General features: G+C 48.5%; 1 protein-coding gene across 2 annotated transcripts; it reads right to left on the bottom strand.

The window, feature by feature from the left end:
- Positions 1-1,863: 1,863 nt before the first annotated feature.
- Positions 1,864-13,993, bottom strand: SERPING1 (serpin family G member 1). 2 transcript variants are annotated; one of them, XM_082845645.1, is made up of 8 exons: positions 13,926-13,993; positions 13,337-13,411; positions 12,124-12,568; positions 10,525-10,659; positions 8,456-8,659; positions 8,120-8,259; positions 4,005-4,206; positions 1,864-2,370 (listed from the first exon to the last, which is right to left on the bottom strand). In XM_082845645.1, exons 2-8 carry the CDS (start codon positions 13,385-13,387, stop codon positions 2,117-2,119), a joined length of 1,431 nt encoding a protein of 476 aa, XP_082701771.1. In that variant the 5' UTR covers positions 13,388-13,411; positions 13,926-13,993; the 3' UTR covers positions 1,864-2,116. The 2 variants fall into 2 exon arrangements, with proteins under 2 accessions (XP_082701771.1, XP_082701772.1); XM_082845646.1 differs by having other exon boundaries at positions 12,124-12,553.
- Between the last annotated feature and the right edge of the window lie 837 nt (positions 13,994-14,830).

Here is a 14,830-nt window from a genome sequence, read left to right as displayed (position 1 = left end):
GACCTAAATTGAGACACTATTAGAAAATTAAATCAGATACCTGATAAATGTCTGTGGACTGATGGCTGAATCCCCATGTGTTGTCCTGGGAAAGTAGTCATACCTCTGGGCTGTTTGTGCTTGGGAACCTGAATGTCTGAGTGTGTGAGAGAGCTGGGAGGTGAGGGGCAAGCGGGGGGTAAGTGGCGGGGGGCAAGGACGACCAGACCTGCAGCTGAAGGGCTAAAGCCAGAAATCAGTGAGCATGTTTGGCTTGACAACATTGTAACATGGAGAGAGGAAGGATGGGAGAGGAGAGAGACATAGTGGCCGGGGCGGTGGGGGAGAAATGGAGGCAAGGAAAGGAATAGAGACAGGAGATTGAGACAAAAAGACAGGATGAGAAGGAAGAAGACGGCAAACAGGGAAATAGAAGGGCTAAGCGCTGGAGCTTCAGAGTCTCAGAGTAGAAGCTGGAAATGAGGAAAACCTTTCTTTTTTTTTGGCCACGATGTGTGGCATGTGGGATCTTAGTTCCCTGACCAGGGATCAAACCTGCGTCCCCTGCAGTGGAAGCGTGGGGTCTTAACCACTGGACCACCAGGGAAGTCCCCCAGGAAAACTTATTAAGAAATATCTTCAGAGATATTTAATATCTAAAAAACGTGCTCTGTGTTAAAAATCAATCTTCCTATCTGTCTCCCCCATCAAGCTATAGGTTTTGTTTTTATTTTTTAAAATTTATTTATTTTGCCTGTGTCAGGTCTTAGTTGCAGCACATGGGATCTTCGTTGCAGCATGTGGGCTCTTTAGTTGCAGCAGGTGGGCTCTTAGTTGCAGCATGTGGGCTCTTGGTTGAGGCATGCATGTGGGATGTAGTTCCCCGACCAGGGATCGAACCTGGGCCCCCTGCATTGGGAGCGTGGAGTCTTACCCACTGGACCACCAAGGAAGTCCCAAGCGATAGGTTTTAAAGGCAGACATTAGGTTTAAGTCATCTTTATATCCTCTGTGCTTAGTGTAGTGCCAGACACATGCTAGGTACTCAATCAGTTGGTTGAGCAAATAAAATATGAAGAAAAGGCAGGACTTGAAGATAGAAAGGCAGAGACGTAGAAGAGAGTGGGTTTGAGCTTAGACTTCAGAGTCATAAGGATGTGCTTTCAAATCCCAGTTCTGCCATCTAACTGCAGGACTTTGAGCAAGACAGCCTTTCCGAGTTTAGAGTTGACCATATAAAGTTGTTGTGAGGATTAAATGTCTGCAAAGCTCTTAGCAGATAGCCTGTGTAAGTTCCCAGCAATGTTAGCTACTGTTATTACTGTTGTCACAGTTGTTGCAAACAAATAAGCGAGATAGGGGCTGTGATAAATGGATTGCATGAAAAGCCCCCACTTAATGACTCTGCCCTGCCACTTTGTAGTGCCTTTCCACTCTAACTCTGGGTCTGGCCATGTGACTTGCTTTGGCTGATGGGACAATGGTAAACGTGACGCAAGCAGAGGTGCAGGGTGTGAAAAAGACTGCCTGTCTTTGACTCCTCACTTGGAACTCTGCCACTGCAGGCTAGCACTGCTGGAAGGATGCCGGAGACATGCAGAGGACAGCCAAGGTGTTCCAGCTGAGGCCATCGTAGATCAGTCATCCCCAACCAACCCACCAACTATTACAGATGTATGAGCGAGCCCAGGGAAGGTCAGCCAGGTCCGTCCCAGATCAGCAAGACCACTCAGCCCTAACCCCCAGACTTACGTGAAATAATAAATACTTGCTATTTTAAGCCACTAAGTTTGGAGTGACTTGTTACAGCAATAGCTAGCCGATATAGGGGCCTCGGAAGCCCTAGTCCTCTAAAGTTGAAAGGCAGATGAGAGAGGAAGTCATGTCTGCCAGGTTTTATTTGTAGGGTCTGCTGTGTTTGTACCAGAGAAAGCTGCAAAAAGTGCTTTGGAGAGTCACAGGGAAGGGATGATAGAAGCAGGTCCCCTCACCAGACCCCACGGGAGCCCTTCCGGTGGAGGGCAGACCTGAGATGCGAGGCAGCTGGGGACAAGTCCAGGCAGGCAGCAGCAGGGCTGCGACTAGAAGAGCTGAGGCCAGAGGGGTCGGGCTTGCCCTGGTCGGCCTCCCACAGGTCTCAGGTCCTGGGGTCATATATCCGCCCCATGAAGACCGGGAACTTGTGCTGCTGGTCCCAGAGCACAAAGAGGAAGGGCTGCTGCACTTCAAAGACCAGCAAACTGCGGGCCACAGAGATAGCGGAGGCCGCAGCCGCCTCCACCCCGCTCTCCGTCAGCTCCAGCACGGACTGATGCTGCATCGCAGAAAGCTGCAGGTCCGGGTCCTCTGTCAGCCCGCACAGGTTGAGGTTGTAGGTAAAGTCAAAGAATTCTAGGGCATAACCAGAGAAAAACAGTAAGTCAAAGACCAGCACGATTGTACAACACGGGGAATACAGCCAATGTTTCGTAGTAACCGTAAATGGAAAGTAACCTTTAAAAATTGTACAAAAGAGGGCTTCCCTGGTGGCGCAGTGGTTGAGAGTCCGCCTGCCGATGCAGGGGACATGGGTTCGTGCCCCGGTCCGGGAAGATCCCACATGCCGCGGAGCGGCTGGGCCCGTGAGCCATGGCCGCTGAGCCTGCGCGTCCGGAGCCTGTGCTCCGCAACAGGAGAGGCCACAACAGTGAGAGGCCCGTGTACCACAAAAACAAAAAAACACAATTGTACAAAAGGGACTTCCTTGGTGGCGCAGTGGTTAAGAATCCACCTGCCAATGCAGGGGACATGGGCTCGAGCCCTGGTCTGGGAAGACCCCACATGCTGCAGAGCAACTAAGCCCGTGCGCCACAACTACTGAGACCACACGCCACAACTACTGACGCCCGCGCACTCTAGGGCCCATGTGCTGCAACTACTGAGTCCGCGCGTCCACAGCCCGTGCTCCGCAACAAGAGGAGTCACTGCAATGAGAAGCCCGCATGCCGCAATAAAGAGTAGTCCCGCACTCGCTGCAACCAAAGAAAGCCCGCATGCAGCAACGAAGACGCAATGCAGCCAAAAAATAAAACATAAAATTGTATAAAAATTTTAAAAGTTAAATTAAAAAATAATAATTTAAAATATTTTTAAAAATACTGCAATTAAAAAAAAAACCAGCACAAAACCCTCAGCTGTTGGAGACGTCTGTCCTGAATTTTCTGGGTTTGTCCCAAGTTCCAATTCCCTCTTTCTCCTCCTCCTCCTTGTTTATCAAATTATAATCGCATTATAATGTGCCTTCCGGTCCAGTTCATGGGATCCTCTAACAGTGGGCCCGTCTTCACTCCAACCACCACTTTCTCTCAAGTGGTGAGAAGCCTTGCCCCCGACCCCCAAAACCCTGAAAAGTGATGCCATTGCTTCCTTATCAACAAGGCCCTTGGAAGTGAGGTAATGTATTGGAAAGAGGACATATGTTCTCAAATGAGGTCACATACAAGGGTGTGATGTCATATACTAGGAAACAAGATCATCTATTAGGAAGTCAAGTTCTATAACAGAAAATGAAGTGATATATTTGGACATGACATCAAAGATCAGGAAGTGAGGTCTAAGGTTAGGAAACAGAGTATCTGTTGACTCCCCTGAACTCAGAAGCCTCCAGACCCTTTTAGTAGAGAGCTTCTTGCATATACTGTGGGGTGGTTGAGTTTTATGACACGTCTCTGAGGGAGGAGCATCCACTCCCACCTCGGTGACCTGTTCCCAGGGTCTATGTCACAAGGGACCGCAATGGAAACAGTTGGGACGGCTGTAGACCTATACTGGGGCTCCGGCTCACTTCTAACCAGCTTAAGGGACCTTGCGTAAGTCATGCAAACTTTCTGAGTCTCAGCTTCCTCCACGATTCAGTGGGATAATCAGAGGATTGAGGGGCAACCTGAGATTACGGATGAGAGGGTTCACGGAATTCCTCCACCCCCAGCCCACCATCACAACCTCTTCTCCTCCGATGGCCTAGGATCAGTCCTGCCAGGGCTCACCCAGCAGGTCCTGGTTGCTCTTTACTTTGATGCGAGGCATCATCAGGTGAGTAGGATGGAACTTGGCCGACTCCAGCTTCCTCATGATGGCCTTGAAGACAGGGGGGCTGAGAGCCTGCTCCATGTCTTCAAGACGGTGTTTCAAGGTCTGGGGCACCAGGATCACAAAGCTCAGGTTGTGGGACAGCTGCAGACGGCCCACCTGGAAAGTAAGACAAGCACCTTGTCAGTCTTCCTACCCCAGCTCTCTCCTGGCTCCTACCCTCTGTGCCCCTAGGCTGGTCTTCAGTCCGCTGCTATAGTCTGTACTATTTCAACAAACAGCAGCCATAAGTAGGCTCCCAGGCTTTGTCATGAGATGAGGATGCCAGCTGGGGGAACAGTGCTGGTCTAACCCTGTGCTGGTGAGAGGAAGAGGAATGAGCACGAGTTTTTTTTTTTTTTCTTTTTTTGCGGTATGCGGGCCTCTCACTGTTGTGGCCTCTCCCGTTGCGGAGCACAGGCTCCGGACACACAGGCTCAGCGGCCATGGCTCACGGGCCCAACCGCGCCACGGCATGTGGGATCTTCCCGGACCGGGGCACGAACCCGCATCCCCTGCATCGGCAGGCGGACTCTCAACCACTGCGCCACCAGGGAAGTCCGAGCATGAGTTTTGATCACACAGGCTGAGGATCACATCCTGTCTCTACTGCTGAGTAACTATGCACTACAGGCAAGCAATTTGATCTCTCTGAGCCCAGTTCCTTTCAAGTATTTTGTGCATAAAGTATGTAATGTACATAATGTACCACCACAGTCATCAGGTTCGTCCTTTCAAAGCCTTTCGATGGCTTTTCACTGCCACGAGATTAAGTATAAACTCTCGGTCTGGCATTCAAGATTGGGTACCAGCTGATCCTAGCCTACCTTTTCAGTTAGTTTCACTAGAAGGACTTACAACTGACGGCCAGATAGAAGCATGAGAGAAATGCAGGACCCACAAGTCCAATACAGGGGTGTTCTCAGCTCAGGGCAAATTTGCCCCCAGTGGACATCTGGCAATGTTTGGAGCTGGCAGAAACAGGAGCTCACAGTGCTACTGGCATCTAGTGGGTAGGAGCCAGGGATGCTGCTAAATCCTACAATGCCAGGGACAGCATCTTATAATGAAGAATCATCGAACCCCAAATGTCAATAGTGCCAGGACTGAGAAACCAATAGGATATAAGAGATTATTACTGAAATGGCATTATGGTTGAGGTTGAGAGATGGACAGAATAATCTAGAATGCAAAATTCAATTGGGCAATGAAGAAATTAACTGACAACAATCTATTGTTGGAATTGAAAAAATGGTCCACAAGAAGCAGGTTGTACACTGATTTATCACCTGAAGAGCATGGACATGGGGATACCTGTTGACAGAGGCTCTAGACAGGGTACACTCATCTGGCAGTACACACCCTTCATGTCCTGTGTACAGACCTTGCCTCTGTGACCAAAAAATTACCACACTGTGGTCTTGAATTTTCAAGCCAACAACCTCAGCATACCTGAGTTGGTAAACCTAACCCCCTTCATTGGGTAAATACTCTTTAAATCCCAGGAAAATTTAGAATGAAGTATGGGAATAACAAAATAAGCCAACTCTGTATTATTAACACCAGGTGATAAGTTCAGAGCAATCTGTGTTTGTTATTTAAAATAGCGTTTATAATTTTTAAGAGAATCAGACATGCTAGTTTTATGCTTTTGAACAAAAAGGTGTGGGATAATTTCATTTGGTTTGAGAATGATGTTGAGATGTTGACTGAAAGTTGATTTACTCTTCAGATTGAATTTTCAATTCACAAGTGGGCTTTAGGTGCTAGCCTAAATGCTAGCCTAAAAGATATGGCCAAGCAGGGCTGTAATTCTGTTCTGTCAGGTATCTGACATGCTAAAAGAGAAAATCAAGTATATCAAATGTATGAAGTATTTATAAAGTATATACATAAGCTCAAAATGCTTAGGGGAATATTAATTAACCATATTTGTAAATGAAACAAATGGTTTAAAGGAGTTTAATCTATTCAAAAAAGCTTAATTGAAGAACAAATGAAAGTTAGTGTTTTATATAAATATTATGATTAATAATGTAGCAAATTCAGCTAAAAATTTAAAGGCTTAAGTAAACTTTGATTTTGAATTTATAACATGAATATATTAAATCAAGTATTTGTTTAAAACCCACGAAACTGTAAGGAGTGGGGTTTTTTTTGCATGAAACTCCTTCTTTGCCATTAAAAAACCCTCACATTGGGGCTTCCCTGGTGGCGCAGTGGTTGAGAATCTGCCTGCCAATGCAGGGAACACGGGTTCAAGCCCTGGTCCGGGAAGATCCAACATGCCGCGGAGCAACTAGGCCCATGAGCCACAACTACTGAGCCTGCGCGTCTGGAGCCCGTGCTCCACAACAAGAGAGGCTGCGATAGTGAGAGGCCTGCGCACCGCGATGAAGAGTGGCCCCTGCTTGCCGCAACTAGAGAAAGCCCTCGCACAGAAACAAAGACCCAACACAGCAAAAATAAATAAATAAATTAAAAAAAACTCTCACATTGATATTCTCCCCCATATACTCTGAGTTAGAGTGATGCCCTGAACCGGCCGTGTATATTCACTCTTCTCTGCCTTATGCACGTATTCTGGTTCTGTTAAATAGCTGGGAATGTTCAAAGCCATTGGATAGGGACGGATGGATGGAAGGGTAGAAAAGTGCATGAATGGTTAAGAGTGGTCAAAAGTACCCACCTCTGTGACGTCTTCCTAGCCATTCATACTAAGGGAGTTGCTCCCTTTCGCATCTTCCATTGAATTCATTCATTTATTCAGCAGACATAATGAGCACTTATTATATGTGGTATTGTTCTAGGCCCTCAGATATAGTAGGCAAAAAAAGAGGTAAGGTCTCTGATCCCAAGGAAAGAGACTATCTCAGGGAGATAGATAATACTGCAATCAATAAGCAAGTAAACAACATAATTCAGATAGTGATAAGTACCATGGATATAATAAAACAGGATGGGCTTCCCCGGTGGCGCAGTGGTTGAGGGTCTGCCTGCTGATGCAGGGGACACGGGTTCGTGCCCCGGTCCGGGAAGATCCCACATGCCGCGGAGCGGCTGGGCCTGTGAGCCAAGGCCGCTGGGCCTGCACGTCCGGAGCCTGTGCTCCACAACAGGAGAGGCCACAGCAGTGAGAGGCCCGCGTACCACAAAAAAATTTAAAAAAAAAACAAAAAAAAACAGGATGATGTTACAGGGTGAGGAAGAGGTACTTTAAGGAGGGGGAAGGCATCTCCACAAAGGTGGCCTTTTAGCTTATGCCAGATGAGCAGAAGGAACAAGTTATGTGAAAAGCTGAGTGAAGAGCGTCCAGGCAGAGGGAAAAGCTAGGGAAAGCTCCCGAGGTGGAAACAAGCCTGGCATGTTCCAGAACAGATCCTCTATTTCTCAGACTGGTACCAAGCCACTGGGTATCTCCCATTGTTTGCTGTCTCATAGTTCTGTGTCTTGCTGTCCTAACAAGGCAGAAATATCTGGTCATCGGGCATGAGAGAGTTTACTAACTAGAATCTTCTGGGCTCCATGTTCTCTCTTCCCTCCCTCCTCATCCACTGAAATCATACTGTTCAATTTCTGCTAAGGAACTTAAGCCATTTAACACATGCACACACGTGCACTTACCACATACATGAATACATGGATATACCTAGACATGTGTACACATACAGAGGCATGCCGTACACACGTACACACACAGAGGACTTACTAAGCCAGCAGGGCCTACTGGTGGGTAGACTGGAAAGAGAAACAGAGGCACAGAATAGGAACAGGACTCACTTTCTGCCATTCAATGCAGTAGAGATGCATGAAGAAATTTTAGAATCCTGCTTTCCAACCTCAAATATATAATGCCTGCCTCGGCCAAGGCTGGAGAGGGGGAGAAGGAGAAAAGATAGGGTAGAAATAGAGTCAGAAGCAGTTGAAATGATGATTAAGGGTAAGGCTATGCCCCACACCGGTGGAGCCACAGCCGGAAAGTCAGGATACGCAAGAGGCTCTGAAACAGGAGTGCGAAGGGCCGAGAACTCACCTTGGCCTTCAAAGTCGGGTCTGTGAAATGGGCCACAGGGTACTTCTTGCTGTTCATCATGGGCACTTTTATCACAGAGGATCTGCTGTAAAAGCCCTTCATATTTGTTCTGCTGTGGTTAAATGTTGTCTTCCACTTGGCTAGAGGGAAGAGTGGGGGAAGGGTTACTCTAATGCAGGTGGGGAGAGGATGAAGCGGAGTTAAAGGTTCTGTTAGCAAGGGGTGGGACAGGTACCATGGGATCCAGTCGTGGAACTTGGGGTTGAGTGGGTTTTAAGCCAGGAGGAGAAGGTGGAACTCAGGACGGGAAGACACCCTGGTCCAGGGCCCCCTTACCACTCAGGTAGATAGCGTTGAGAAGGACCAGGCGGAAGTCATCGGGCAGGCTGTCCAGCAGTTGCCTGATCTTGTGGTTGGTCTCCTCGGCCACCCAGGCGTTGATGAGCTCCAAGTTGACTTTACTGTCATTTGCCAGGGCTTTGGGGCTGTTGCCATACAGGCGCCGAGAGGCATTCGCAAAGGTGTCCCTTATAGCCAGGTCTGGCCCCGGAAGCAGGTTGAGAGAGGAAGGCATGAGATCCCGGAAGACTCTCTCCCCTTTCAAGAGCAGGCTTGGAGAGGGGGCTTGTTTCCCATCACTCCTTCTGCTCCAATGGACATACTATGTCGGAGCCGGGGTCCAGCCCAGCCCTCTTACTGATGTGCTCAGTGAGACCCAGAGAAGGCAAATCCTGAGCTAAGAGCCGAAGAACTCATCCCAGGCTTTCACTGCTTCTATCTGCCATGGGACCACGGCTTGGCAAGGTAACTCTTTGAGATCTTAACTTCCATTTGCCTGTATTTTCCCTCTTTTCTTCCCTTAATTCAACAGGGAACAGACTCTGCTTTTCAGCCTCACTGGAAGGTGTGTGACAAGACTTCCTGGGTTTTGCTCTTCAAAGCCCAAGTCCACTAAAGAAAAAAAGTAGTTGAAAGAGAAATTTTTCCTGGACTAAATAGATAATATTGAATGCAGCTGTATTTTCCACCAACCTAGCAAGACAGAGGATACATCTGATTTATAGCAAATAAGTAAATGCAACATTTCTTGAATCCCTCTAAGCCATATTTTTCCCATCTCTAAAAAGAGGGTTTTTGGGGTTTTTTTTTAGATAATGGTGTGATAGGTGAGTTTTCTTTCTTTCTTTCTTTTTTCTTTCCTATATGTTCTCAGGTTATTTATCTGTTTGTTGTATTTTTTTTTTTTTTGGCCACGCCGAGCGGCATGCGGGATCTTAGTTCCCCGACCAGGGATCGAACCCATGCCCCCTGCAGTGGAAGCACAGAGTCCTAACGACTGGACCACCAGGGAATTCCACTATTTTCTCAGTTTTCTACAATGAATGAGCATTGCTTTTATAGTAAAAAAAATAAAAGACAGGGAATTTTTTTTCCTTATTCAAAGAGGAAAATCACACTAAATTTGTAATTTTTAAGCTCAGCAGAACTGAGGTTTCAAATATAGTCATGTCTGAAGCCCACAATACAAAAGGGCTCTGGTTGAGGCTGGTGGGAGTTCAAAGCCCACCTGGCTTCATCTCCCTCTCACAGGAAGTGACACCTCACTTCCCACTCAGCCTCCCTAACTCCTTACTCCCACCAGGACTTCTGCAGCAGCTCTGCAGAACCCTAGGGCTCTGGGGAGCAAAATTTAAAAGAACTGCATTAGGTCATTTTGGAAGCTTATTGCTCTGATTACCTACCTAATAATGTAATATACATAAATGACAACAAAGTCACATAACACGAAAGTACAAAGAATAGGAGTCCCAAGACCCCCTGACCCAGATTAACAAACTTTTCTTGTCGGCCTTGCAGTTTGCAGGATCTTAGTTCCCCAACCAGGGATTGAACCCGTGACCACAGCAGTGAAAGACGAGAGTCTTAACCACTGGACCACCAGGGAACTCCCAGATTGACATGCATTTTTTGTCTATTTTATGTCTAAAGCTCTCCAGCCCTCTCTATTACTGAATGCAGAAGGCTATTCTTTTTTTTTTTTTAAAGAAGACGTTGGGGGTAGGAGTTTATTAATTAATTAATTTATTTTTGCTGTGTTGGGTCTTCGTTTCTGTGCGAGGGCTTTCTCTAGTTGTGGCAAGCGGGGCCACTCTTCATCGCGGTAGAAAGCTATTCTTACTTTAGATGGAGTTGATGAATGCAGATGACTTGTCCAAGGTCTCACCAGGGGACCTATCCAGCTCCCAGGAGACACTTGATATTTCTGAGGCCCCAACCTGCTCTGCATTCCGTCCCCCTGTTCTAGTTCTAACATTCCCTCTGTCCTCTCTTTCCCCAGTGCTGGGTCTCCATCAAAATCCTGAGGACCCAGCTCAGCACCTGCCATCCTTCCCCGGGGAACTCACCTGGGCTGTGGAAGATTTGAGAGACTGTGGTAAAGCCTTTGGACCTGGAGGCCTTCAGGGCCTGGTGGACACAGGTAAAGTCTTCGGGGTAAGAGAGGAGTCGCTCCAGGCTTTCCTTGGTTTCTCCTCTAGCCCCTACAACAAACAGCAGAGACAAGGGGCAACTGCAGGAGGAGTGGAAAACCACCGTTGGGGACCAGGGTTGAGGGACCAGGCTGCAATGGGGGGAATCCCATATCATCAGCGCCAGAAGTGTTTGGGAAGATAATGCATGTCAGAAAGAGAAGGGTGGGGGAATTATGAATAATCACAGGATTTTCTAGGGCTCTGAATACTTTCTTCCTCCGTTTTCCTACCTGACTTTAATACCACTCATCATCCAAAGCCTGGTCCAATCGCTGCCTGTTCCACATGACCTATTATTTAGTTGGTTCAGGTTTACAAAGGTTCGCCTTATAGGCAGGGACACTAGATCATGGTTAAGAAGAGACGTCAGGAAATCGTAAAGGAGGATGCATGTTCAATACCCTTTCCGTGTTTCATTATTGAATACTTATTGTACACATCTTCTGTGCAGTAATAGATAAAATGTATCGAGCACTTACTTCATTCCAGGCATCATAAGTGCTTCTCCCACATTATCTCATTGAATCTTCACCATAACCCTTTTACGTAAGGACAGTTCCTATCCCCGTTACGCAGATGAGAAAACTGAGGTTTAAGAGAGTAAGTAATCTACTAATTTTAAGATCACAGAGTTAATAATTGGAGGATGGAGAAAAGATTCAAGCCATATCTTTTGGGCAATAAAAAAATTAACTGAAACCAATCAGTTGAAATGTGCCTCCCAGGGGACATTTGGCCACATGTGGAGACATTTTGGCTGTCATAACTGGGGGGTGGGGTGCTACTGGCATCCAGTGGGTACAGGCTAGGGATGTTAGGATTCTGGGACTACAGAAGAAATGTTCTTATGTGCTCACTGTATTGTCTCCAGTAGCCTTCCTGGAATTCCCCCTTGGAGTGACAGCTGTTTCCACTGCTGTAGCACTTTGTTGGTGCCATTCCTAGGGTAATTACCCCAGGGGACTTGATTGTGATCTCTCAGGAAAGCAGACGAATTAACATTTTTTGACCTCCTACCACATCAGGCACTGGGCTATCTGCTTAATTTTTTTTAGGTCACTACAACCATTTCCATTTTACACAGAAGGACTCAGGCTCAGAGAAGTTAACTGATCTGCCCAAGGTCACACAGCTAAGAAGCAGCATTATCATGATTCTACTCTGCATCTCTCTCTTATCATTCATCTTCCTTATGGCCTTACCTGGAACCATGATTGGTGGCTCAGACCTTATTTAATATGTTCTTGTACAGTCCATAGGATTTTATAAGCAATAGTGCCTATTACATCATTGTTAAATGAAAGAATAAATGAAAGTTCCAGAATAAAAAGATTCCCCTCCCTCACCCCCAATGTAGCCCATTTTTACAGCTTCCTTCCAGAGGCATAGACAGCTGTGTATGTATCTGGATACGTACCCCCCTCATGCGAACATCTAACACGTAACCTGGAGAGAACTCAGTCAGGTTCTTACCGAGCAGGACTTGAGTGAGGAGGCTGGCGATGCTGAACGGGGAAAAGACAATGTTGGTCTCCTCCTTCTTCATTACTGAGAAAGTGTGGTAGAGATTCAGGGAGAAATCTGTCAAAGCCTCCCCCAGCACGGCCTCTGCTGAATGACTCTCCAAGTCAGAGCAGGAGGTGACAGGCGCTGGGCAGAAGGACTTAGTAGTGGCCTGGGTTGTTGGTTGGATGGGCTGAGTGGTGGACTGGTTGAAGGGCTGGGTGGTATTGACTGTTTCGATGGTCAAGTTGGTTTTCAGCAGCGTGGAAGAGCCCTCGGTGTCTTTATTGGATACATTGTTGGGAATATCTCCTTTGGGGATATCTCCTTCACTTTCCCCTCCTTGTAAGCTCTCTGGATCCACGGGGCTGATACCAATCAGATTTGAGGAGGCTCTATCCTGTGGTTCAAGAGACTTTCTTTCTTTTATTATGAGGCACAGTCCCCTTCAAACACTCAAAGCAGGAAGAGAATTATTCCTGGGAAAGCCTGGTGGCAGAGGGGCCTGCCCTGGAGCCACCACCAGTAATTCCTTCAGAGAAAGCGTGGATTATCCCATTTCACTGGTAAAGGAAACTGATGCTGAGACAACTTAAGTAACTAGCCCAGGGTCTCAAGGGAAGTGGAAGGAAAAACTAGGAGTCAAACTTGGGTCTGATTCCAGATCCTTGATCACTACCACATCATCTGATACATCTCAAAGGGCACTGCCAGTGTCAACTTCACACACATACACTGAATGCACACGCCAAAGTTAGGCACCCACCTTTGTCCTGGGCTCATCCCCTATCCCTGACCTCCCAGACCACGGCGGAGAGCCTAGGTCTCGGCAGCCCAACCTCCATTCCGCGGCTCAGTTTTCCTCAACAACCCCTTGCTTTTAATATCGCAACATGCTGCCCATCTCCTTCCCCTCTTTGATCCTTCTGCTTTATTCTCCACTTCGTAAATCAGGACAGGTAGCCTCGGAGACGTGACTGGCTCAAGGCCAGCGCAGCTGGTACCGTAGCGAGTCAGGATTAGACCCTGCGTGGGTCTGAATCCCCGCTCTTCCCATGCTCTGTACGAACTCCGGCGCTAGGATCACACTTGCTGAGCCCAAGAGGAGCTCTCCTCATTCTCCGGAGCCTGAAGGGTTAATCCTCAGCCCCCCCCTCCCCCACCTCACGAAGGGGTCACTCACCCCAGCCAGCAGCAGCAGCAGGAGGGTCAGCGGGGTCAGCCTGGAGGCCATCTGGGCGGCGACGTCAGCCCAGACCTGCAGAGCCAGCCACCGTCGTCGGTGCCAGCTCCGAGCCTCGGGCCTAGGGGGCCTCCACCCCGCCCCGCCCCACCCCGGGGCCCGCCCCCATTCCATTCGCGGCCCTAACCCCTCTCTGCGAATCCCGCCCCCTCCCTCCTCCGTGCCGGGGCCACCTTCTCCCTGGCTCCTCCCCCTGTTTTGTTTTCCCCAAACCGCTTCCCTTTCCCGGCACCGGCTGGCCCTTCCTTTCCCCCCAGGCCCGGGTCTCCGTCCATCTGTTCCATCCAGAGGGTCCTGCTTTAGCTAAACAATGAGGCCAGGGGCCCTGCTAGGAGGGGAGGTCCAGAGGGGGCTGGGCACGACAGCCCTGGGGGAGGAGATGGAGGGGAAGGAGGGGGAGGCAGGGGTCTTAAGAGGAAGCAAGCAAACAGACTGCAGAGATAAAGGGGGGGGCGGGGCACTGTGGAGGAAAAGGAGGTGAGGATGAGGAGACCTCCTTCTCCCAACACCCTTCTCCCCAGCACCAAACCTGCGCCAAACTCCCGGTCTCTGGGCAGCTTCAGGGCAGACTAAGTGGATAGTCACACAGCGTCGGGGCGGGTGGGGGGGCGGCGTGGGGGCGGGTGTTCGGTCTTAGCTATTGGCTGGCCCAGGACACGGCCCAGTTACAAATTAAGGCTGATTGATCGCTGGTGTGATTTCCCGTAAATCAGGATGGGACGGATACTGATTCGTAAGCCAGGCGGGGAATTTAGCCCAAAGCCCCTTGGGAGCCGGGGGTGGGGAAGCTTGGGTGCAGCTCTCAGCTGTACACGACCAAGCCTCCTCCTGCATCTTTATGGGTCATGATAGAAACAGCACAGACACAACATGTTCTCCACAGTTCACAAGCAACCAGCTTTCCCGGAATTGCTCATCTCAGTGGATCCTCCAAGTAACCCTTTGGAAATAGGCCCGACTGTGCCCATTTGATAGTTAAGAGCCTGAAGTGGCTGGCTCACTCGGAGAGTCCTCACTTGAAAATAAGGCTGGACTGGACGTCCTGAGGTCCTAGCCCCACCCCCACTCTCCTCCATGGGTGTTCTGCTTCTCCTCTTGGAAACCCGGAGTGCTTCCATTCTGTAACAGACAAGGAATCTGAAGCACCCAGTCCAGCGAGCGTTCACCTTAAGTGAAAAACACAAAGCTGGGCTATATGTGTTGAGGGTGGGAGAGAGTGGCCTGGGAGCCAGCAGACCTGGCTGTGAGACCTGGCTTGCTGTGTGACCCTGGCAAGTTGCTTTCCCTCTCAGCACCTAGCTCCCCTCTCATGGTTGCCAGATAAAATACAGGAAGTCCAGTTACATTTGAATTTCACATAAACGAAAAAAAGTTTATTTGGAAATATGCCCCACACAATATGGGGCCTACTTATACTAAAAAAAATAGTTTTTG

The sequence above is a fragment of the Leucopleurus acutus genome, assembly GCF_964270905.1.
Source record: "Leucopleurus acutus genome assembly, chromosome: 8".
Lineage (NCBI taxonomy): Eukaryota > Metazoa > Chordata > Mammalia > Artiodactyla > Delphinidae > Leucopleurus > Leucopleurus acutus.
This window is presented reverse-complemented; position numbering and strand designations above follow the sequence as displayed.